The 24,477-nt window shown below is 41.4% G+C and overlaps 1 protein-coding gene and 1 non-coding gene across 2 annotated transcripts; both read right to left on the reverse strand.

Annotated features, from left to right (window-relative positions):
- Positions 1 to 512: 512 nt before the first annotated feature.
- Positions 513 to 22,898, reverse strand: brd1a (bromodomain containing 1a). The gene is made up of 13 exons (XM_049566660.1): positions 22,218 to 22,898; positions 18,887 to 20,297; positions 18,379 to 18,535; positions 16,445 to 16,576; positions 16,213 to 16,341; positions 13,611 to 13,923; positions 13,163 to 13,489; positions 9,933 to 10,517; positions 8,623 to 8,764; positions 8,352 to 8,485; positions 6,576 to 6,685; positions 6,018 to 6,172; positions 513 to 3,615 (listed from the first exon to the last, which is right to left on the reverse strand). The coding sequence occupies exons 2-13, from the start codon at positions 20,278 to 20,280 to the stop codon at positions 3,432 to 3,434; spliced, it is 3,762 nt and encodes a 1,253-aa protein (XP_049422617.1). The 5' UTR covers positions 20,281 to 20,297; positions 22,218 to 22,898; the 3' UTR covers positions 513 to 3,431.
- Positions 14,249 to 14,321, reverse strand: trnak-cuu (transfer RNA lysine (anticodon CUU)). Its single transcript has one exon. It is a non-coding gene; the product is annotated as a tRNA-Lys (tRNA).
- Positions 22,899 to 24,477: the final 1,579 nt, after the last annotated feature.

Consider the following 24,477-nt stretch of genomic DNA (forward strand, 5'->3'; position numbering starts at 1 on the left):
GTTATTTCATTTGTTATTGATTATTTTGACCCTTGTTTCTAAAGTGGTTAGAGTTTCATTAAAACACACGGCAACATTCTGGTTCATATGGAGTTCAGTTTCTTTTTTGTTTTAGTTTCTTTATGTTCATACCTATATTTATATTTACTTTATCGGTCCATTTTAGCTTCTGTATTACACATTGTGACACACTTTTATGTTACATTCTGCTGTAAATGACCGATGAAAGACCTGGCAAGATAGGGCTGGACCCTGAAGTAACTAAAAAGATAATAATAATAAAAAATATATATATATATAAAATCACGGAATGATGTTAGAATAAAGACGAAGTAAAAACATACATCTCCTGACAAAGTTTCTTGGACAAACAGTACACGAGCAGTTAAACGCCAGAAAACAGCTACTTAAAGACTAATAATGAAAAAGAAAACAATATTATTGTATTATATTGTAAAAGTGTGAGTCCTGCACTTGTCACCGAGATACCACATTAAAAAACAAAGCACGTGTTCATATTTGTATCTTTTATTTTTTTGCTAGAAAAAAAACAGTCCCAGCAATATTTCATATGACCTGATTAAAAAAACTACTACAGTTAAGTACAAAATGAAATATACCAAAACTACCCAATGCTACCCAGAAAAAAATAGGCAATAGTATAAAATGAAATGTCTTGAAGTCTACAACTACAAAAAAAGTTAGAAAAAGATTACTTAAAAAGAAGGCAAGTTTCCACCACAAAATGTGCCACTTTACCACAATCAGTTTGTACGTCTTTCCTTGGATATAAAGTAATGCAAATACTTTACAATAAGTTACTGCAGGCACGTCTCCCTACGACTACAGCAAAACCAAGTAACAGTCAGATGTATCACATAAAAATACACTTTACTTTTTTTTCTTTTTTGTATTCTTTTTTTGGCAACAATTTCACACGTCACACAGAAATAAATGAATCAGCAAAAAACTTCTGGGTAGCAACATTTTTGGTTTCTTGAGAACAATATACGTTCTGGGTCCACAACATCAGACTGCCTGTATGAGCTTCAGAGACTTACATACTGGATAACCGTGTATTCAAATCATATAAATATATATGAACAAAAATATACTAAAACTATTTTTAATACAAAAAGGATTAATGCCAAATGGAAGCTTATGATTATAAACTTCAATAACTTAAAAAAAGAAGGGAATACTTTCATACTTTTCAGAAACACGACATTTTTAGCCCTAATCTCATTAATACTAAGGCTTTTGCACCTTTTTTTTTTAATTCTTCTTGTTCATACAGCACTGTCAAAATAGCACTCACATGTTAGTGCCGAGAATGCATCAAGTATAAATACTAAGAAAACTCCTGTACAGTACCCATTGATGTCAAAACTACAAAATAAGTTAGTGTCAGGCAGCTGTACAGATTATTTACAGTTTAAATACAAAGGAAGGTATTTTCAAATGGAGAGGACCAGGATGCAAATGTGACCTTAACATAACGTAAGCTTTGGTTACAACTGAAAAGCCTTCACACGGGGCAAGAAATGTTGGTTTTTGTCCACATCAGTTAATTCAACAGCTGCTAGATACTTCTTTTTTTAATAACGTATAACAGAAATGACGATCAGCTACCTGCCAAAATAACGGACTGGTTAGCTACAGCCAAAATTTAACAGTCAGTGTTGAGGTGGCAGTTCACCCCAAAATCAAAAATACATGTTTCCTCTTACCCATAGTGCTACTTATCAGTCTAGATTGTATTTCTATTGTTACATATATGCTCAGTAACTTAGGTGTTTGTCCATTTGCGTATTTTCTTCCATTAATTTTGCCATTACCAACGGTTGTTTATATTCTGTGTTATCTGTTGTTTGCACGGCTAATGGGCTTTAAAAAAAATGGCGGTTGCCAGTGCTGCATTGGATGCGTTCAACCAATCAATGTATGTCGTCTGGACCAATACCTGTCCACTCATGTTGATCATGGTTCCTAAAGTGCCTACTCTAAGAGCTAAAAAAAAGTCCCTCAAAGCAGCGTTTCAAAAACTACGATCATTCCTAATTCTTGTGATACCGACACTACAAAAAGGGGGGTTCTTTGAAGAATGAAAAAGTTCCTGTGGTCCTGAAACACCCAATGTCTCTTGCCAGAAATTAGGACCTGGATACTCAAGGTAATGTAGGAACTATTTTCTTTCTACCAAATTACATCAGCTAACCGAGGCGTGCATCTACAGCACACTTCCTTCTGCCATAAATGTCAACATCTCATCCACGAGTAGATGCACACTTCCTTCTGCGCAGTTTGGTAGAAAGAAAATAGTCCCTACACGAAACTGCTCACAACAAGTTCAGTGGATTATCTTGAGCAACTGGGTCATGATTTCTGGAAAGAGACATTGCTGAGATTTTCAAATTTATTTTTGCCGCTTTTTGAGGACCAAACGCAGAGTGCCATTTAGTTCTGTTCAGTGTTGGGCAGTCGTAGTGTCGAGGTAGTTGGACTAAAACTCTTTCCACTGCGAAAAACACGTCCTCAAACCTCCGATCTGAAACACCTTAGCTACTGCAACCGAGAACACAACAACGTAACAGTTGGCTGTAGTCCTGCTCTGGCTAAACAACAACTAGATTTTACTTGTGGACAGCTGTAGCTAGGAAGAAGTAATGAAGCTTGTGGTGGATGAAATGTTGCTCTCTAGCCTTAGCTACACTTAACGGCAATTACCCTGACAATCACACCGAGGTACAATTTTGGGTAGATATGCAATTACCAATTTTATGGGGCGTAACGGAAAAGTATTATAACGAGTAGTGTTACGAATTACTGTTGTCAGGGAGTAATAAGTGACGTGATATTATTACTTACGAGTAACGGGCGCAACACTGGTCCCGTTATACTGTAGAGTAGGCAGACATCTCTACAGCTGATACCTTCAACACTCACAACGAAACGATCTAGACTGATAAATAGCACTACAGATAAGAGGTAACATCTGTATTTATTTCTTGTTCTACTACAAAGTCCTGATGCTATGACACCTTTGGTAAGGCTACCAAAATATATGAAATCAATCACTAACGTTTTTGCCTTGAAAAGATGAATGAAAACGACAGTCATGATTGGTGGAGTGAGTGAAGGAGGAAGGACATAAAGAGCAGTCTCTAAGCACAGTTACAAGCCTGGAGGTGGAGACGAGAGATAGACACATTCATTTCAGCAGCAGCCGTATCCCATCGGCACGTGGTAGGAGTGTGTGCGAGTAGGAATGGATGAGGAAGAGACACCACCTGTTACAGCAGGTGCCCGGTAAACATTTGAGTCTCCTGCAGAGACAGAGAGAGTGTTGGGGGGGGGGGGGCAGAGGAAGGTATTTGGTACAGGAGAGGTACAAGTTTGTGAGTTAGGAGAGAGAAAGTCAGCAAGTGTTATCAGTCCACGTCGCTGAGGTCGCTGACTGGCTCGTCCTGCACTATGCTCAGGTGGTTCATGGCACGGCTGAAGGCGATCTGGACAGCCTTACGAATGCTGGATGTGCGCCCCTCCATCATTTTGATTTTATCTATGGTCTTGTCCATTCCCAGAGGAACCATCTTGGATCTAGGAAGCCACTGCCTGAAGGGGGAAAGACAGAATCTAAGTTACAACACCTGAACAGTAGCTTGGATTGAATGTTTCTCTTGTCACCATCTAGAAGTATTGCTTTCCAGGAAATATCTCTCTCCTCACAAGAAAACTGGGATTTCTTTCAGTAAATTAAGTTTGATTTCTAAACAAAGAGCGACAGATAATTGGTCTGTATGCTCATGTTTGTTATTCTTTCATTTGAGGTGGGAAATCACAATGACAATCACCTTAAGTGTTACTATCCTGCTAACAGATTCTGCACTCAGCTTTGTTTTTGCTAAACAATTGTTTTTGTGTTAAATTGAAACGGAGGAAACCACTGCAGCTGACAAGATGATCCACTTATGACACCACAATAATGGTATTGTAGGTAGAGCTGCAAGGTTAGTTAGTTATCAACTAAATTAATACCCAACTAATTTCTTTTTTTTTTACGAAAGAAAAGTCAAAATTCTCTGATAACAGCTTCTTAAATGTGAGTATTTCCTAGTTTCTTTATTCCTCTATGACAATAAACTGAGCATCTTTGGGTTGCACACTCAAATGTAGCAGCCACAGAAGACAAAACAAGTCATTTTGGGCTTTGGGAAACACTGACATTTTATAGACCAAACAACAAGTCAAATAGCCGAGGAAATAATTATCAGATTAATAGACAGTTAGGATAATAGTAAGTTGCAACCCTGATATTAAGGTCTGACTTTATTAGATATTTAACTGCTATAGTTTTTTTTGGAATTTTACTGTCAATATCGATGTAGCTGTCAATTATTTTTTGGATAGTTTTGACTACAAAATCTGATGTCTTCCAAATGCTTATTTTGTTTGACCAATAGTCCTTAACCCAAATATATTCAATTTACAACAATATAAAACAGAGAAAAGCAGCTAATCCTCACATTTGAAAAGCTGGAATCAGCAACTGTTTGGAATTTCTCCTTGATAAATGACAATTGTGACATTTCCTGTCAAGTGCTTGTTTCAAAGCTTGTTCAGAGAAGAACGCTTCGTATGTGTTCATGAACACACAGGTGCACAAACACTCAAGCTACGTCTAATCAAGCTAATCACAGGTTTTCTGCAGGGAAATGGGAGAAAACTGGCAAACGTCACAGCCTCAGCTCCTGGTATTTAGCTTTCCCAATAGCAAAAATAACAAAAGTCCAAAAACACTACTATTGCTACTGCGGCTGCTACATTTAAGTGTGTGCAGTAGTCTACAGGACGGAAAACGGGGAAGATGAAAGATGTGTGTGCCAAGACAAACAAAAAGAACTAAAGAATATTTAATCAACTGATTGTTGGTGGTGGAGAAGGAAAAAAAAAAGCTTTATATACACTTGATTTCAATTATCTAACCCTACAACATGTAATTTTCTGCCACTAATGATTTCTAAATCAAAACAGCACAGATCATCATTGCAGTCAGTTTCTCCTGGTTAGACTTTCTTCAGTGTTAATCGTTCAGGAGGTTTTTATCAGGAGCCGAATTATCTACAGAGGTCTTGTCCTCTCTAAAACAAATGGACCCGGTGATTTAAACCTGCAGAAACACTGAATGAAGCAGTTTTATGTTAAAAATCAGTGTTTTTCCAATGCTGTTTGGCTTGTTACAGAGGGGTTGCTAGCCAGGATCCTGCTAATGAGCTCTCCTTTTTCTCAAATAACTAAAGATTCAGATGACCAGGAGGTTTTTTCCTTTAGCCGAATTATCCGCTCAGGTCTCCTCCTTTCCAAAACAAACAGACCAGGTGATTTAAACTGGTAAAAACACTACATAAAGCATTTTCACGGTAAAAATCTGTGTTTCTTTAATGCTGTTTGGTACAGCAGGGGCTTGGGCTGAGCTGCTGCTACATTTGCTCAGCTTCTTTAGGATCCAGACATCTGATAACTAAAATCCTTCACGATTGAAACGTTTGAGATATTATAAGTACAAGACTCAACAAAATATATAACACTGGCATTTTAATGTGTACGGTTAAATATTATATCTTTAGGTCATGATATGATTTATAGGTGTGATCAGCTATATTTTTGACTTTTCTTTTTATAATATTTTGTTACTTTCAGGTTTAAAGTGGTCACTCATAGATGTGTTATCGTCATTCAAAGTGGCAGACAGAAAGCTAGTTCCCACTGTGACAAAAGGCTACAGCACCATCATCACTGTTAAAGACTGAAAAACATTTTCCCACTGATGGGACTCCAGGTGAGATTCTCAAATGCCTCTTGTTGCCTCTTGTTCTCTCCCGACAATTGATGTGACGCAGCCACAAGAGAATAATGATCAGCTGACGGACATGTTGACAGGTTTACCCTTGTAGAGGCCTGCATCAGCTTAAATCATCCCCACAGATAACAACGGCGGCGGCGGCGGCGACACTCACCAGCTGCGCTTGTTGTCGAAGAAGAGGACGAGGTAGAGTTTCTCTTCGGCTTTGTACTGCATCTGTTCTCCAATGCGGAGCACGTCCATGGGGGGCATGGGGATGGACACCCCGTTGTGCTGGCAGCCCACGCGCGGCATGTGGGGGTCGATGATCTGCGCACAGCAGGGAGAGGCCAGGCCGTTACACACAGATGCTCATGAATGCAAAGGCATGGCAAACATACATCCGCCCACAGAATCACTCAAGCATAAAGTAAAGATGTCTCTACTGTATAAAAACACACAAATGCATGCACACTACCAGTTTGTGGCAATAAGATTCCTTTCCTCATTTGTCCTTTCATGCTAAGGTCAAATTGAACTGGTTAACAGTGAAAGGCTGCCACCTAGAGGAAGAAGAGGGAATTGTTCCCCCAACTGTCACACCTAAAAGAACAGCTGTAGTAAAACTATTACTTCATCCTGTGGGACAAGAGTGAAGAGAAGACAAGAAAACTTGAGAGTAAAACAGACTTCAGTCGGTGATTGCCGTGCTGTCTCTCCCACAAACACTCACCAAGGCAGGGTAGGAAGGGTATCCACTACATTTGGCCCAAACTAGCTTTAGGGGTTCCAATGCAACTGTTGCAGCACTAGCGGGCATCCAAATATTGCTGTTGCCAACCTCTATGGAAGCGGGAACAACACCAAACAAGTCACATGTGGGTTTGAAACACAGAAACACATTTTCAAAGCCGTGCTGTAAGTGCAAGAGCACACAGCGACAACAACAAAGACAACAAAAAATAAATAAATCAGGGTGGGAAATTAACTTTTCCCTTTTAAGAGCCACAATGAAGGACAGATATTAAAATTTACCAGCCACTTCTCGTGTTTTATCAGCCAAACATGAATTCTAGATGAGGAAAGAATCTCCAGCTGCTGACTGGTCACATGCCATGATGGCAGGAGGAGCATAAAGACTCACCGGTCACTGCCAAATGTCACAAGAAGCTGGCTGGTAGCTGCTGTTAATTTCCAACCCTGCTTTTTATGTGTGTATGAATACCAGGCATCCACAAGTTCTACTGAGTTAAACTTTTAGAAGCAAATATAAAGGCCAATCTTCGGTTCAGTGGGAAAACTTTAAGACATTATCAGCTTTTACAGCACCTGCAGACATCCAGGAATATACACAACTACTAAGTGTAATGTATTACCTCCTGGACACACTGATGTCTGGACAAGACTGACTCCAATGGGCTACAATGACTTTTGTGTTTTGTCTTAAATGTATTGATGATGTAGAGACGTCTGTCCTCTCTTGAATAAAATGAAATTAGATGGCATTCAGCCTGTGGTGCTCAAAGCACCAAATAAATACACCTGAAACACTCAACAGCAATGTCTCTTTCCAGAAGTCATGGCCCGGTTACTCAAGATAATCCAGAGAACCTGTTGTGAGCAGTTTCATGTAGGAACTATTTTGTTGAATCACAGTGCAGAAGGAAGTGTGCATCTACTCATGTACAAGACTAAAGAGGCTAGCTCAGTGATGCTAGATGAGCTAGCGGTAGATGCACACTTCCTTCAGCATGGTGATGCCTTTACGGGTGTAGTTCAGTAGAAAGAAACAGTTCCTACATGAAACTGCTCACAACAAGGTCTGTAGATTATTGAGTAACCAGGTCATGATTTCTGGAAAGAGACATTGCTGTTGAGTTTTTCAAATGTAATTTTTTGGCGCATTGAGCAGCACAACCTGAGTGCCATCTAGTTCCATTATACTGGAGAGAAGGCAAAGATCTCTATGGCTGGTATCTCCAACACTCTGCAACTCACACCAAAAAAAAACTAGATTGATAAATAGCACTACAGGTAAGAGGAAAAATATGTATTTTCTATTTCAGGGTGAACTGTCCCTTTAACATGTCATTATTGGTGTACATTTTGGCTCATACGCTTGAAGAAATTGCAGCACACAATTGTTATTTAACCTGCATTCTAATGTAAATTTTATCCTAATTTATATTAACTGAAAGTCCAGTGAGATTTTTTAATTTTAGATGTACAGTTTTTTTTCATACTTACTATTTTCTTTGACAAAATTACAATATTATACTTATTGATAGATCTTATTAATAATAAATTTGAGGGAATTTAGGTTCTCTTATTTATTTTCTGTTTACAAAAACAATAATGTGAAGTGAGACCAATTAAATATCAATATTTCACTGGAAAAATCCTGCATATTTATTTGAAATAGTGACTAAAACAGGTAGTCTGTATACATAATGTAAAGACCCTTACACATGCACGCAGAGTCTTTAGACACATAAAGCAGCCGACTCACCTGCAGCAATCCGTGCAGCTTTTGCAAAATTCCCGGTTTCGATGCAGGCGATTAATTCGCTCTTATCGTCCACAGTGTTTCTCCGGACCAAGGCGGGTTTCCCTTTCCCACATTTTGGAAGACTGAGAATTGTGCTGTACACAAAGAAAAACACACACCATAGTCAACTTTAGAAACTAAACATCTGGTGCTCTGACGACCAGCTAACTGAACAGAAGGATGGGAGAACAGACAGAGCAGCTTAAATTCACATAAGTATCTGACGGACTACCTGGTGCTTCCTGGCAGACTGCTACATGAGGAGATGGAGGACTCAGAGGCACAGCGTCTTCGTGGCTCCACAGGTCTACTGGCTCTACTAGAGTCTTCTAGCTCCTTCTCCTCTTCCTCCTCCAGAAAACCGCTCGACAATCCTGAATAGACACAAAACAATAGAATGCAAAAAGATTTAAAACTCATCTTGAAAATTTTTTAGTACAAATACTCCAGTGTTAAAGTGTCTGCATTGGTTACAGTTTGTTTAATCAGCCTCTGATGGAACAGAGTATACAAGTGTCTGTTGTTAGTTACCGCTGTGCTGTTTTGACTGTGATGACTTGTAAGTAGTGTAACAGCTAATTGCAATGTTTGAACTGCCAGTTTCAGGGCTTGGCAGCAGAGCTAAATGCTGCTGTACTAATTTAATCAGAGCCTTGAAGAAATGCCATTCAAATTCTGACATATGGTAACTCAAAGAAATGCAGACAACTGGGAAAATCTGCAACATACTGTGAGATGACGAAAATACTGATGGCACCAACCAGACACTGAGAATTTAGAATTACTCAACTAGACAATGCTTCAAATCTGGTTGTTGCAAAGAAGTGACACATTCTAAAATGTGGATGCTTCACACACATCTCAGACCCATCCTGCACAGACAGACATCAGTTTAGTCACGCAACACATGCTTGCTCGAGGAGGAGAAGGGGGCCGTCATTAGAGGCTGGCTGTGACTGGCGAGACCTCACCAATACCCCGTCTGTGGAGGCGACTGGGGCGCTTTTTCGGCTCGGCATACGTCAGTGTGGTTAAACTGACTAAGGAAACGAAAATCAACGAGTCATGGTTTGATTTGCCAAAGTTGCAATGGGAAAGCCCTGGTTCGCCTGTACTTGAATCAGATAGGGTTTGCTCCAATTTCCAAGTGTTTTGTTTGTTTGTTTTAATGTAGACCTTATAGTGTGTGTAAATGTTATAAATGTTTTTATAATTTAAAAATGTATTTTTTATAGTGGGAATTCTGGTTTTTAATTGAGGTCAGGCTCAAAACCGATGCTATGGTTTGGATCTTAACAGAAACTATGCAGGTTCATGTAGTGTTGGGACTGATTTCTGGGTCTTATCATAGCTCTACTTCATCCTTGAGTCCAGGTGGACGTTTGTGCCAAACTGAAAAAAGATATCCCCTCAAGGCATTAGTGAGATATTGCGTTTATGAGAATAGGACGGACAATCTGAAAACATAATGCCCCAGGCCGCGGCTGTCGCTGGCACAGAGGCATAAATATCACAGCCCACTTTTCTGTGTACACTTCTTACCAGTGTCAAGTCGTTTCACAGGGGACTCTCCCTCCTCTTCATGCTCCCCCTCTCCTCCCCCCTCCTCCTCGCTGTCTCTGCTGCCACTGTGCTTCCTCTTCTTGCTGTGAAGGAGCGTCTCCAGCCTGGGAATGACCACTGACAGGAAGGATTTGGAGCCCAGCTGTGCACCGTCTTCATCCTCCTCCGCCTTGCTCTCTTTTCTGTCAGCTCCTTCTGCCCCCTCATCTCCGCTCCTCGGGGGCTTGCGCGGGCTGGCGGCCTTCGACTTGCGGAAGAGCACGGCCGTCCGGCGGTTAACTGTGCCTGTGGGCTCCGCGAGGGTCGACGTGGCCACCACGCTCACGTCCCCGTCCAGCAGCGAGCTCTGGAGGCTGTCGTGGGAGTGGCCGTTGAGGCGCGGAGCGGAGGAGAGCAGGTCTGGTATGTCGCCGTCGAACTTGACACGCTTGCTGGGGTGCTTGTCTTCACAGTCAGGGGCGGCGTCAATTGGTTTGAGGGTGGGGGGCTCGGAGTCTGCGTCTGAGTGGATGAGAGGGGGAATGGAGTCTGAGGGCTCCAGTTTGGGAGGAAGAGACTTGTCTCCTGCAGGGGAGAAGAAGAAGAAGATAGAGACTGTTACTAATGACCACACAGCCAACATTAACTGCAACCACTATGGCCAACACATATTATTCATGCTATGGATCCAGTTATTGCAAAGTTTTTGATAATTATGCACCACAGTTTGTTTTCTTTGGGTTCTAGGTGCAGTGCATCCGTTTCTTTCAGTTTTATTATTTACATTAATGTATTTTTTCCTCTCTCTTCCATCCTCATTATAATTTCCTGGTGGTGCTGTAGAGATAGAATATTACACATTTTATTGTGGCAAATGATTAGCTATGCAGAAGAGCATAATGAAATCCCTGGCACACTATTTTGGAAGAACAACACCAACAAAAAAACTATTTATAATAAGTAAAACCATAAACAATACAACAAAAGCGCAGCCATGACAAAGACATAAAATACGACCTGTAGTATAATGCTATTACTAACAGTAAAGCGCTGCAACACCCACACTTTGTCCTTGTGTTTGCAGAAATGCTGACACCGCACACTATCGTATGGCTTTTGGGTTTATCATAAAAGTAAAACAAGGCGCTGTTTTGCATAACACAGAGGCACTTTTATAAATAAAAAATGAGTGCAAAATGACTTTTTCCTTTCTTTTTTTTCCCCCACTAGCTCATCATAATGCTATCTTCACCAGAGTTAATGTGACTCAGCAAGTGTGCTGCGAGTTAAAGCGACCGCAGTGACACAGCGTGATACTGTATTATGACCTTGTTTACACATTTTTTCCGTAGCGTATTCTAGTCTGGTGATGCGGACGATATTGGTTCTGAGCCCTAGGTGCACTCCCATTCAGGGATCAGTTAAACAGAGAGCCTGTTTACACTGCGTTAAAATGTGTTGTGTTAATCTGAACACAAGTGGACGGCCGAGACAAACCGCCATTCACACCTCTGTCTATCATGCGTCCCCAGCTGACCACTTAAGTTCAGATTTCTTACTGCACACGTCACTAAAGCTTGAGGGTCACGGCTTATTGTGTCCACACTCTCACTAGCTGGTCACTAGTGACATCAGGGGTTGTGTTGCTGGTCAGCAGAATTCAATACGTCTCCTTCCGCAGGGCAAAACGAGGAGCGGTCACGCAACACTTAATCCAGCTCATCGTAAAATGGTCAAGTTGTACAGTGTAAGCACACAGTCACCAAAACAGCCACCATGACCTGCACTGGTGACGTGTTTCCTGTAAACTACTTCTTGGGGACGCTTCAGGACGCATTGGCGTTTATACTTCAACAGATATGTGGTCAAAAATGTCGCAGACCACTTAAGCAGGTGGTTTGAGGGATCAGATCACGATCAGATCACAATATATCTTGGTGGTCGTTTATACTCTTTTTTAAGAATGTCTTGTTTAGACGTAAGAATGTTGTTGTTGCTAGTTGCTTGGAACAGTTTTCAGTCATACTGAAACTATGTGACTAATCTAGGAGGAGTTGTTACTCTGAGCTGAACTCCAGATTGTTATGACACATTCTCTGTGAGAAAGATAAAACTTACTGGTGCAATAAATATTCTTAAGTGTGACAATATCCCTAAAACTTTGTATTACACATTATGAAACAATATTACCAGTAATTATTCTTTAGACATTCAAAGGTTTTATCAGTTATCTGAGTTTTAGGACATCAAGGTTGATGTTCACAGCCATGAGCTCTGCTTTTCTTTCGATACTTCTATCATGTGTTTAGCAAATTTCCCTGAAATGGCAGACAGATCCACACCTCAACACAAACAGTACAGGCTTTATAATGACTATATGTTATAGCTGTCTTATAATCAGACTTAACTGCCATTTTGTTTTCTTTGAATCGCTTTAAAAAGTCTCTGCTGCAGGAGGCAATTTAGAGGTCTGGATGATAGCTTGTGTTGTAGTACTGAAATCGGGGAAGATGATTATAGCCGTGTTTCCATTAAACACTTTCAGTATAGTATCCTTAAAACTCTTAGGTACTCGTATCTAAACCCTTGATATGTCTCGTGTTTTCACCGCAAACAGTTCTATTATGTAAGCAGGGTTGTTAGTGGATGGTAACAGACATATCTCTGCTCCCATCCAGCTTTCACTGTATTTCCTTTTCACTGGTGATGCAGAGGAACGTCTGCAGCTCGCTGACGCGGACGCACGCCGAGATTTTCAGAACAAAATGAACAGGCTGGTTTGTGCATTGAGTCCTTGTGAAGCAAGAGTGATGATTCTCTACTGACCATTCGGCTGACTGCTGTGTTTCTAGCTACACCTTTCAGTATCAGATCAGTGTGCCAGGTGCTTCAACAGAGTGGTGACAAAAACAGGACAGAACAGAGTGGTTCTGTTGGTGCCATCCATGACTTTTGACTTCGAAAACACAAAAATTACTTTGAAGGTGTTATAAAGTGAACAGAACAGGACTGCGTGGGGTAAACAAGGCTTATACAACCAAGTTTCAGACACACTAGGTACGGAGAGCACCATGTGATTGCTCTGTGAGGCTATGTTTTGGGTTGAGGGCCTAATCCCTGACCTCTGACCTGTGCTTCAGGATATTAAGAACATGTGACTGTCTTTAAAATCCCAGGGCACAGCATCAAACAGATTATTAGCTTTCTAATAAAGCCAGATCCATACATACCCTCATCATCTGGAAAATGTCCATTGGGCTTCAAACTCTCTTCTTTAGCTTGACTAATCTCTGGTTGGGAGGCAGCTGCTGAAGATGAAGTTGAGGGAGCTGTGGAGGAGGAAGAGTGGTGGTGATGGTGGTGGTGGGAGGGTAGGACTCTCTTTAGGCTCATTTCGTTGCGCACGTCGTTGATGGTCTTTTTGAGCAGCTTCATGCGCTTGCTGCGGGAGGGGCTGGACTTCATGGCGCAGGTCAGGTCGAACTTTTCCAGTAGCTGCTGCAGCTGCTTGTCCAGAGACAGATGCCCCCGATTGGCTGGCACTAGTAGGCGGTCCACTGTGGAGAGAATTAAAATAATCAGTAGGAGACTGAGACATGTTTTGCTCAACACATTCTCATCCACTTGGCCTGACTCTGATGTCACAGACGCATGTGTCTGTGCTGCTAACGCCCTTACCGTCCTCCCAAGAAAAGGATGCTGGTGTTTTGATTTCAGGAGCTTCGGCCAGATGCATGCCGCTTTCCGAGTCGAAGCCGATTTTCTCCACGTCTCGCCGGGCCTTCCTGAGCAGGGACCCGCCCTGGTCTCGGAGGCGAACGGCAGCCCGGTAGAAATAGGTGTCCTTTGAGTTATATTTCATGCAGTTATCAACAATGAGGTTGAAGTCACTCTCAAACTGCTCAAAGTTGTTGTAGGCCTGTGCGTCAATGCGCTGCCGCATGGTGGAGAAGTCCATCGGGTGCTTGATGTGGTCGAGGTAGTCAGGCACCTACAGGAAACAGCAGATGAAATGAATTGTTTTCTGATTTATTTCACAATGTTTTTGAAAATATGAAGCAAATATCATTGGATGTTGCATGTCAAATCAGCATTCTTAATCAAAGATAACTATTTTATGGCGACTTACATCATTATGGTCGGCATGACTTTAAAGAAGATCTTTAAAGTCTCTTAGAGACTGTGAACAACATCAACACTGATCACTACTAAGTCTTAACACTTGGAAGCCTCAATGCCAGTAACACACTTAAAACACATGCTCGGTAGCCAGGACAATCTGCTAACACTATACAAGACTCCAGAGTCAAAAGCTGCGCCCAACGTGGGGCTCGAACCCACGACCCTGAGATTAAGAGTCTCATGCTCTACCGACTGAGCTAGCCGGGCTTGCACAGAGAGCAACCATCCACCTTTTTCGGACGTCACCATCTGCCAGTGGACCTTAATCTCAAGTTACACATTCCGCCTAACAGGAAGTCACATTGCTCAATACTATCCACACATGAGGTGGAGGTGGAGGGGGGGGGTGTTCATTTACAACCTGAGTCACTGAGCAGAGTGTGTGACATGGAGTGAGCAGTTGCAGAGCTGGCTGCTGTCTCTGCGGTGTGTTCAAGTGAAACTGTTTTAACACGTGGCGAGGAACGGGAAAGCAAAGGCTCTAACTACTCTTGCTTATAAGTGGTAGTTCTTTAGGTCTTCTTGGGGTGTCAGGGCTCTTATTATTTACTTGATATTTAACAAGATCACACTCTGTGTTGTCCTGTCCTAGATGCCAACATAGAAACCGCTATGAAGAAGCAGAAAAAGAGTTCAAATTAGGTAGCCTACTTGTTTATTTCAACACCACTGAAGCAGTTATCTGACAAACAGGTAGAAAAACAGGAACAACACTGTTTGGCTGTTAGTAGGCTTTTATCTTGACAATAGGACAAAAGCAAAATGCAAAGTCTTGTGCTGGAGTGTGAACCAGTAAGTCCAGTTTGGAGCCTTATCAGACAGGAAGTCTCTAAAAGACAGTGTAAGTCCTCGTACTTATTTAAAGCAGGACTGTAAACCTCTTAAAGGGACAGTTCACCCAAAAATCCAATCCGATCAAAAATATTTTTCCTTGTGCGTGTAGTGCTGTTTATCAGTCTAGATTGTTTTGGTGTGAGTTGCCGAGTGTTAGAGATATCAGCCGTAGAGATGTCTGCCTTCTCTTGAATATAATGGAACTAGATGGCACTCAGCTTGTGGTGCTCAAAGCACCAAAAAGATATGTTTGACAAACTCAACAGCAATGTCTCTTTCCAGAAATCATGACCTGGTTACTCAAGATAAGCCACAGGCCTTGTTGTGAGCAGTTTCATGTAGGAACTATTTTCTTTCTACTGAACTACACCCACCAACTGAATCACCGTGCAGAAGGAAGTGTGCATCTACTCATGTCAAAGAGGCTTGTGCTTGTTACAGCATGAGATGTAAAAATTAATGGCGTCCTCTTGGCGGAGCTGTGATGTTAGCTAGCTCAGTAATGCTAGGTGAGCTAGCAGTAGATGCACTCTTCCTTCTATGCGGTGATACAGCTGGAGGGTGTAACTTGGTAGAAAAAAATGTTCACATCAAGATCTGTGGATTATACTGAGTTACCGGGTCTTGATAACTAGAAAGAGACATTGGTGTTGAGATTTTCAAATGTATTTTTTTTTAGCTTTAAGAACCACAAGCTAAGTGTCATGTGGTTCCATTATATTCAAGAGAAGGCAGACATCTCTACGGCTGACATCTCCAACATTCGGCAACTCACCCCAAAATAATCTAGATTGATAAATAGCACAACAGGCACAAGGTAAAATATTTTGATATTGGGGTCTCTTGAAAAAGTTTGTCATGGCTGCAGTTACTTTCTTTCCTAACTCCCTGCCTGAGAGTCAAACAACAAATCGACAGAATCAGCTTTGTGCAGCACTATCTGTGTTTTCTTGGTGGAACCCCCACAATGAGCCCCCTGCTACAGTGCTCCACTTTTCCACTATTGCACAATAAATAAAATAACAGCACCACAGACTGAGATAAAGCACATCTTCAAAACAACAAACAAATCATTCCTCAAGAAATGTAAGAAATAAGACTGTACTACAGCATATTGTGCTATAGTATTAAACTTCTTCCAAAGGTAAAACATTAGGGTGAAAGTGTTGCATCCAACGAAAAAACAAACAATATAATAGTTCGTGTGCGGACAAACCCAACAACAGAACTTTAAAAAAGTGACCAAATATAAACTAAAATTCACCTCATTGACATCAACCGGCTGGGTGAAGATCTTGGCCTGGTCTTTCGTCTGGAGCTGGTCCAAGAGAGCTCGGAGCAAAATACTGAAGGGACTCAACTGTATCTCCAGGAGGGCCTCCTGCAGTTTAATCTACAACACAGCACAGAGGGAAACCATTAGAAGATCAAATTGTTTCATTTATCTGACCGCACTTTAAGTCACAAGTCTATCCACTGATCCCTCCGCTCCCTACCTCCTCCCTCTTGAGCTTCTCCCTCTTGCGGATTAGCTCCAGCAGCAGCCGGGCTCTCTCCAGGTCGTGTCGGAGACGATGCCATTCCTTCAGCTGTTCCTTCAGTGCCCTGCTCTCCTCCTCGCTCTGCCTCTGGAGAGAAAAATGAAATAAAAATACAATAATTACAGAACAGGACCGATAATAATCAGCTGGCTTTATGGCTTTATGGGTTTAGCAGGAAACTAGCATGTATACACACAGCGTTAGCAGCAGTAAAAAGATGCTGTAAAGCATACTAGGCGTATTATATTTAAATGTAAAAAAGCTTAAAGGTCCAGTGTTTAGGATTTATGGGGATAGATATGGTAGAATTGAATATAATACGTATGTTTTCCTCAGTGTATCATCACCTGAAAGTAGGAATCGTTGTGTTTTCGTTAACTTAAAATGAGCCATTTATTTGTACATAGATAAAAGGACTTCGTCCATAATGTCCTTCAAGTTGCACCACCATATTTCTACAATTGCCCAGAAAAAACAAACCGAACACTGGTTCTAGACAGGGCCATTCGCCATTTCCAATCGGGAACCACAAGCCCTTTTTAGATAGGAATTGTGCAAATTTGCAGGAAAGCCCAATCAGTCTTTTTTCAGCATTGGCAGTATAAAAACAAAATCGGGGAGTGCGGCAAAATGCCGCCTACCTACTTTTGTTTATACAGAATGCGCCTTTTTCAGGGCAATGGGGGGTGTGAGCAAGTAACAAAACGTATAGCTCAGTGTGTGACATAAACAGTGATGTGGGAGGGAAGCTGCGGTCAATCCTTCCCTCTTGTAAGTTGGCCCATTCTTCACCGTCTCGCCAATCCAGCTGTGTGTGTCTAAACCAAGGGTAGGCAACCTGTGGCTCCGGAGCCACATGTGGCTCTTTAGCCCCTGTCCAGTGGCTCCTTGAGCCTTTGAGAAAAGAAGTCTATGGAAATTCATTCTATGAATCCAAATGTTGCTGAACTTCGATAGCAGTGGCTGGTTAGCTATGGATGCCAAATCCAAAAAAGTAAATTGAATAAAATAGTGAATGTAGTAGTGCGTGGACAGATTTGTTTGCTCTCACTGCCAGCTCTGCAAAATTTAAGTACCAGATAATTATTAATAGTGCCCTGCACAGTGGCCATCTTGTGGTAAAACATATTAACAAATGCTTATTTAGACCATAAGTATACGCTAATTTAGACTTAATAGGCTATTTACCTTGATTATAAGGCTCAAACATGTTTTGCGGCTCCACACAGATTTTTTCAAATTATTTTTGGTCAAAAATGGCTCTTTTAATGGCAAAGGTTGCAGACCCCTGGTCTAAACACTCGCAACTTGCCGGCAAAACGGCCCAACATTCGCGTAAAATCTGGCAGTATAAAAGGGGCTACAGTTAGCAAACCTCCACGATAAGCAGTGTTTGAAAAACACTGATTTTTTTTAACATAAAACTGCTTTATACAGTGATTTTGCTGGGTTTAATCACCGGTTCTATTTGTTTTGGAGGGGAAGAGACCTCTGTGGATAATTCAGCTGCCAGTAAAAACCTCCTGAGCATCTGGATCTTAAGTTATCAAAAAGGTGAGCATAGAAACTGTCAAATATTTTTTAGCGCATGCCATTTTTGGCTTTTGTCTGTACGTAAATTCTTAGTATGGATCCTACACACTGTTTTATAGATGAGACCCCTGGTCTGTTGGTTTTTGAGAGGAGTTGCAGCTGCTTGGAATCTGCGATCCTAAGTGCTAGGTGCCACTAAATCCCCCTAAATATTACACACTGCTCCTTTAAGAAAATGTACGTAAATGACTGGCTGTGTGAAAAACATATTTCAAGTTCTAAAATCTTCTGGTGCTCTGGTAAAATCCTAACTAAATACTGAAAGTCTGCTGTGGTTGAATGACAGATAAACAAACCGGTTGTGCATGCTTCTGAGACTGTATGCTTGTCTGAAGCCGTCTGATGAGGGGAAGCCCATTCCTGGATTGCCTCTTCAGTGTCCAGTAATTTAGGACCAGCTCCACAAATGCTTTCTTCTTCTGGACTGACACCTGGTTCAGAATGGTTTGTAACCTGTGGGAGGCAGGGAGACGGGTGTGGGAACAGTGGCAGGTTACATGCGGTTGTGGTTTTCAGAGTAATATTACAACGAGCAGACACAGACAAACTTTAACCAGCAGCTGAGTGGCATTTAAAGCAGACCAAAATGCAGCCAGGCAAATCACTGAAGCTTGTGTTTGTAAAAGGCAAACATTCACCAGTGTCACAGGCGCAAACCCTGTAGACGTCGGTGTTTATAATCAACAACCGAATGTCCTTTCAGTGTCCTTCAGAAAGACAGGAAACCCCTCTCTGTACCACCACCCACATGCCAAACATCAATGCATTACAAACACTACCTCCCATCGTTAACACAACTCGTACCTGTGAGAAGGAAACGTAGGCACAGTAGCAGGGGTCGCAGCTTCACTTTCAGGTTCTGGTTCAGGTTCAGGTTTCTTACTCTTACTCTTCTTCTTTCCTTTTGACTGTCCTTTACCTCTTCCCTTGTCCACTTTCTTACATAGTCCATTTTTGGGTTTGGCATCATCGTATATTGCAACAGGCCTCCTCACACACCCGTTAGGTGTGTGAGCTCCACAGTAGGCCGTCTTTTTCACAGAGAACGTGGGTTCCCCGGTGTCCGTTACCTCTTTGATCGGCTCCATCTTCATATGGAGACCAGCCTTTTGGGCGCAGCTGACGTGGAAGGCGGTGTAACAGTTGGCCTTGTGGCACTGGATGCACGCCCCCACGCCTTTCTCCTTGCAGAGGTAGCAGGTGAGCTTCCAGCGGGCTGGAGGAATGTGGCTGACACCATCGATGGGTTCGATAAAGGTGGTGTTGGAGAAGCCGACCTCGGGGACCCAGAGGGCGCACACCACGTGACCCCAGCGGTCATCGTCTGTCTTTTTCACTGCCCCACCCTTGTTAGGACAAAGGATGCAGTCTGCAGGCTGGTTGGGTGACTGGAGGCAGTGTCTGCATAGCCACTGGCCCTCAGGAATGTAGGGCACACCGTAACATTCCTGGTGAACGGCCACATTACACATGTCACAAAACAGGATGGCATTGCTGTTGTGACACTCTCCGTCCATGCAGATGCAGCAGGCGGCGTCCTCATCGATGGGAGCTTGCTTTTCGCTACTTTGATCCAGACTCTCCAGGTGCAACTCCTTCTCAAAGCGGTCAATAAGGAACTCAAAGACGTTGTGAGAGACCTGACTGACCCCTTCGCTTCTCCGCTTTTCGTTCACCAATTCCAGCCAGGCATAATCTTCCTCATCCATGTCATACTCAGTTTCCTCGTCCAGCTCTTCCTCCGTTTTCTCCGTGTATTTGTAAAAGGCAGATGAGCGTTTGGGAACTGCTGGAAGGTTATACTCCACTGTACGAAATTTAGGTTCTTGAAGTTTTGGACCGGGATTACCCGCAGCCTGATGTCCACTTCCCTCTCCATGACTGGTGATGCCCAGCGCAGCGTTTCTCTTCTCCTGGTTGTTTTTTAGCCTGACGGACCTCAGGAGGACCTGCTGTGGTTTCTCAGTATTCTCCTTATTGCTGGTGCATTCCATCATCTCCTGCATCAAGGGGTCATCATCCGAGATCACGTCCAGCCTGTCGTATATGCTGATTCGATGGAGGCGGCCATCGACATCGAACTCCACCATGCGCTGCGCCTGGGCGTAAGTCAGGATCTGCTTGTTGGGGGAAGGCTTGATAGGAGAGGGCGGCCTCTGCTGCACCGCAACACGGTGCTGCCGAGCTTTCTTTTTCATCTTGGCGCTCCGTGTTGCTGTGGAGACACAGGGTAAACTGTTAGAGCTCGGCATGTAATTCACTGGGATGAAGAAGGAGGAGCTTTCCTTTCAGGGGTCAGTAAAAACGAAGACCATGATAATGTACTCATCCATTGACTTGACATGACTCAAATGACTTTAAATCAAGTCTGAGTGGAGACACAAATTCGATAACTTTGAGGATTTGATTTGACAAAATCAAAAAAGACTTCCCACTTGAACCTTTGACATGAAAATACTTGATACCTTCCCCCAAGCCCAAAGATCAAGAGTATATTATTTAATGAGTGCGCAATTAATCAATTTATTTCCCTTCATTTCCTGAATCGACTAATGTTAACCCTATTAATTCCTTGCAAGTCTAAACTCAATTCCCCAGATCCACTTAGTTTGAACCAATCTGACAGCAGTCAATTAAGTTGCAGGAGAGAACCATGAAGAACTAATTTTATGTTACCGGGCGCAACATGGAAGACATTACACTCAAGATAATAAAGAAAAAAGAAGGGAATGTCACACTGGATCAAGACACTGTGTCACTTAAAGGTCTGATCCAAAAATGCATCCGAGGCCCTCTGATTGACATGTTGTTCTATCCATGAATTAATATAGAATTTTTTACCTCCATCAGCCTACCTTGGATGCATTTTGGACTGGCTGGCCCGTACCATGGACTTTCATACTAAGTAAGCTGACCTGTCACTGCCTTGTATCCTGATAAAACCAAAGATAATTTCATTTGCATCCAAAAACTATGCAGTGAACAAAAAAAAACAGCAGAATGCAAAACGTGCAGGTTGAAAATTACCGACAGAGACTAAACAACTTCCAACAAACTTATTTTAGCAAATAAATACAATTAATTCAACTTTATAAACTTAATGCAATATAACTCTGATGTTAAAATGACATTACATTTAATAAAGAGTGCATTATCATGTTTAGGATTTGTAGCTCAAAGTAGAGGATCTAGGACTTGCATGCAAACTAAAAATGTATCTTTCTCACAAGCTTTTAGTTAGGGTTTTTTTTAATGATTTTTTTGGTTTGTTTGTTTTAGGAATTAGTATTATTATGGTTAGTATCTCCCCTCTTTTAAGAATGACGATAATAATAACAACTTATTTTGTTTGTTTTTATCATGTCCTGCTTGTTTAATGTATGACGCTTGTTGTATGAAATGTGCTATATAAATAAAGCTATGACTTGTGAATCTTGACTATGGATTTTATTTGGGACTTGTCTGTCTTGGGGACTTGGATCAGGACTCAAGCACACACACTTCTAACTTGCAAAACAGTGACTTGGTCCCACCTCTGCTGACTGCTATGATAATGTACCTGCATTACACTGAAAGATAAGGTCCTGTAATTTAACCCAATGTCTCCTGGATCACTACACACGGAAAGTTTAACTGTGTTAGATTTTAATGCATTTCACTTTAATAACTTTAAAGTTAACCTGGTGACCATGAAAGCAAAGTAAAGGTGGTTCATTGATGCTTTACACTGCAGACACTATCAGTGTAGTAAATTGATAAGGGTTGCAGCCAGCTGTACGTTACAGTTTGTCAATGAGCTGGTGCATTTAAATGCAGTGGGAGGCGGCCACACAGGCCACTATCAACATGACTGCGCAGGAGTTAGCACTTGCCCATTTGGTGCAGAGATGAAATTCCCTTTAACGACTCCCAGTCAAAGTAGCCAAGTTGCTAACAATAACATTAGCTCGCCTGCTAACTAGCTAAACGAGCTAGCCACCCCCTATACGGAGCAAATGGCGTCAAACAAGACAAGAGCGCCTTATAATTCAAACCAAATGTGTAAAATTAAACACACATTTTGCACATGCACTGAACGCTTTCTCTTCCGTCACCACACAAAGCACAGAAAACCAAACAAAGCCAAAGAACATACCTCGGGTTCACGCACAGTTTTGCTAGTTGAGGAAGACGGTAGCTACCCAGCAGCCGTACAAAGCAATGGCGATATGGCCTGCTAAGTGGCTCTAATTCCGTACACAGTGTTCTCATCCAACGGGCGATACTGGGCTCTGTTCAGCTACTAGTAAAATAAGAAACAGGCCAGCTTGGTGCCCGTGAAGTTTCGGTTTTGGATTCAACAGAGAACACACGGTTATCTGCTTTGTGGACCATTCATAGGCTAGAGTCGCTGGCTAGCCACAGCCGACCAGGAGCACTCAGCAGCGCGAGCAGCACGGACGGCTCATCCCCCAACACAACAATGCGTTTCAGCAGACAACTCCCACCCGTACGCACTACTCTACGTGTGACGCTGGAGGTCATGTTGGTGGTGAGTCGTAGATTTCACACAAAAGCCCATCTGTCACAATCAATGCGTTGCCTTTTGTCGACCCTTACTAGCTGTACGCAGGCAAAGCTCCGTACAAAGCGCAAGTAGCAGTGTCTGGGTGAAAGCTGAGAGACACAACTATCTCGGATCGGGAAATGAGTTTCAGACTGGTCTGACTGTCTGTCATGCTCCGGGCTATTGATTCAGCATTTCTCGTCTCGTCACAGAGGATTGTCACGGGACACAGGCAGAGCAACAACAAACCAGTATGCCCCACCCTGGTGACCAGTTCGCCCCAAACGCTATTCTTAAGGTCACGAGAGCCGTCGGTTAGAGCAGTTTAACGAACTGTGGTGATACAATCATATAATTACTATGCTGCTGTTTCCTGTTCCAGAGTGACCGTGAATGCAACACACAGCAGCAGTAACTGAGTCAGTGAGCAGTAATTACTCTGTAGTAACAAGCTGCATTATGGGATGTCGATTTTTATTGTTTTAAATAAACAAATAATCATCACTTAAGTTATTTTTTTGTTACGTTCCCTAATATTTCTAATAATAATAATAATAACAATAATAATTATTAGTAGTACAATTATTATCATTATTAACTGTTAATAATAATAATTATTATTATTACAATCATCATTATAAACTGTTACTACTACTACTACTACTACTAATAATAATAATAATAATTATTATTATTATTATTATGCTTCAAGCACGTAATTTCATGCTTTTTAAATATTTTTTATGCAACAATTTATTTCTTTTCTGTATCAATTTATGGTGTATATATCTCTAATGTTCTGTTTCTTTGTTTGCTAAGAATATGACTGTATATTAATAATAATAACAATTATTATTCTATATTTTTAGTGAACGTAACTATTATGCTTCAAGGGTGTAATTTCATGCTTTCTAGAAATTTTTTATGCACCAATTTATTTCTTTTCTGCATCAATTTATGGTGTAAATGACTCTAATTTTGTCAAAATAAAATTCCTGTGTGACTCTCGTGTTTACATGTTTGTTTGGTTTTTCTTTTGTTTGTTTTTTTTGGGTGGGCAAGTGGGGGAGTACACTGTTATAGGCTATAACATTTGTTACTTGTTAAAGTAACAAATCACAATAGACCAATTGGTCTTGTCAGGTCAGTAATTCTGATCTTATGAGTGAAAAGTCAAAGTAATGCACCATTTCATGTAGCATAATGCTTTATTTACACAATGAAAATAAAAAAATGTACATAAAAAGATGAAGAGATAAAAAATAATGGGCAAACATAAATTCAATTCAATGTAGTAGAACTTAATTTATCCTGAAGGAAATTCTTGTGCCAAAGAATGCTTTAAATTACAGTAACACTAAGTATGATAAGCACAGTTTAACGTTCACAACCAGTAACAACCGGACAACCATGGGGTTCCCTGGGTCAGGGTCACTCACTGGGCCCAGTTTTAGAACAATAGAGTATTAAATATGTGGCAAAATATACAATATAAGAAGTGTTTTCAAGGAGCAAAAGCAAAAACCAGCGCCTTATAGAGTAATAATAGGAGTAACATACGTAGAGGAGTTACTAAAAATGAACTAAAACAGAATGCACCCGATAATCAATGTTATATTGAATTTGATATAACAATCAGAAGTAGCATTGTATTATATATAAACAACATTAAAATAAATTAATTGCAAATCAAACTCATTACATGAGGCTATAGTCTTCACAGATTTTGAGTCTTATATTTTTATCTATAAAGCAATATTGGATAAACTTCCTGCCTACTTCTGCACCCTTCTGTGTATCAGCTCTGGTAGTTTCCAGCTACGCTCCTCCAGGTGGATGCTTTTTAATG

The sequence above is a fragment of the Epinephelus fuscoguttatus genome, linkage group LG22 (genome assembly GCF_011397635.1).
Source record: "Epinephelus fuscoguttatus linkage group LG22, E.fuscoguttatus.final_Chr_v1".
NCBI lineage: Eukaryota > Metazoa > Chordata > Actinopteri > Perciformes > Serranidae > Epinephelus > Epinephelus fuscoguttatus.

Coding starts and splice junctions, on each gene's coding strand:
- brd1a (XM_049566660.1), bottom strand. CDS start 20,280: ATGAAAAAGAAAGCTCGGCAGCACCGTGTTGCGGTGCAGCAGAGGCCG. Junction 16,342..16,444: donor AGAAGCTCAAGAGGGAGGAG/GTAGGGAGCGGA, acceptor GCTGTGTTGTAG/ATTAAACTGCAGGAGGCCCT. Junction 8,765..9,932: donor TGTGAAACGACTTGACACTG/GTAAGAAGTGTA, acceptor GTGTCTATTCAG/GATTGTCGAGCGGTTTTCTG.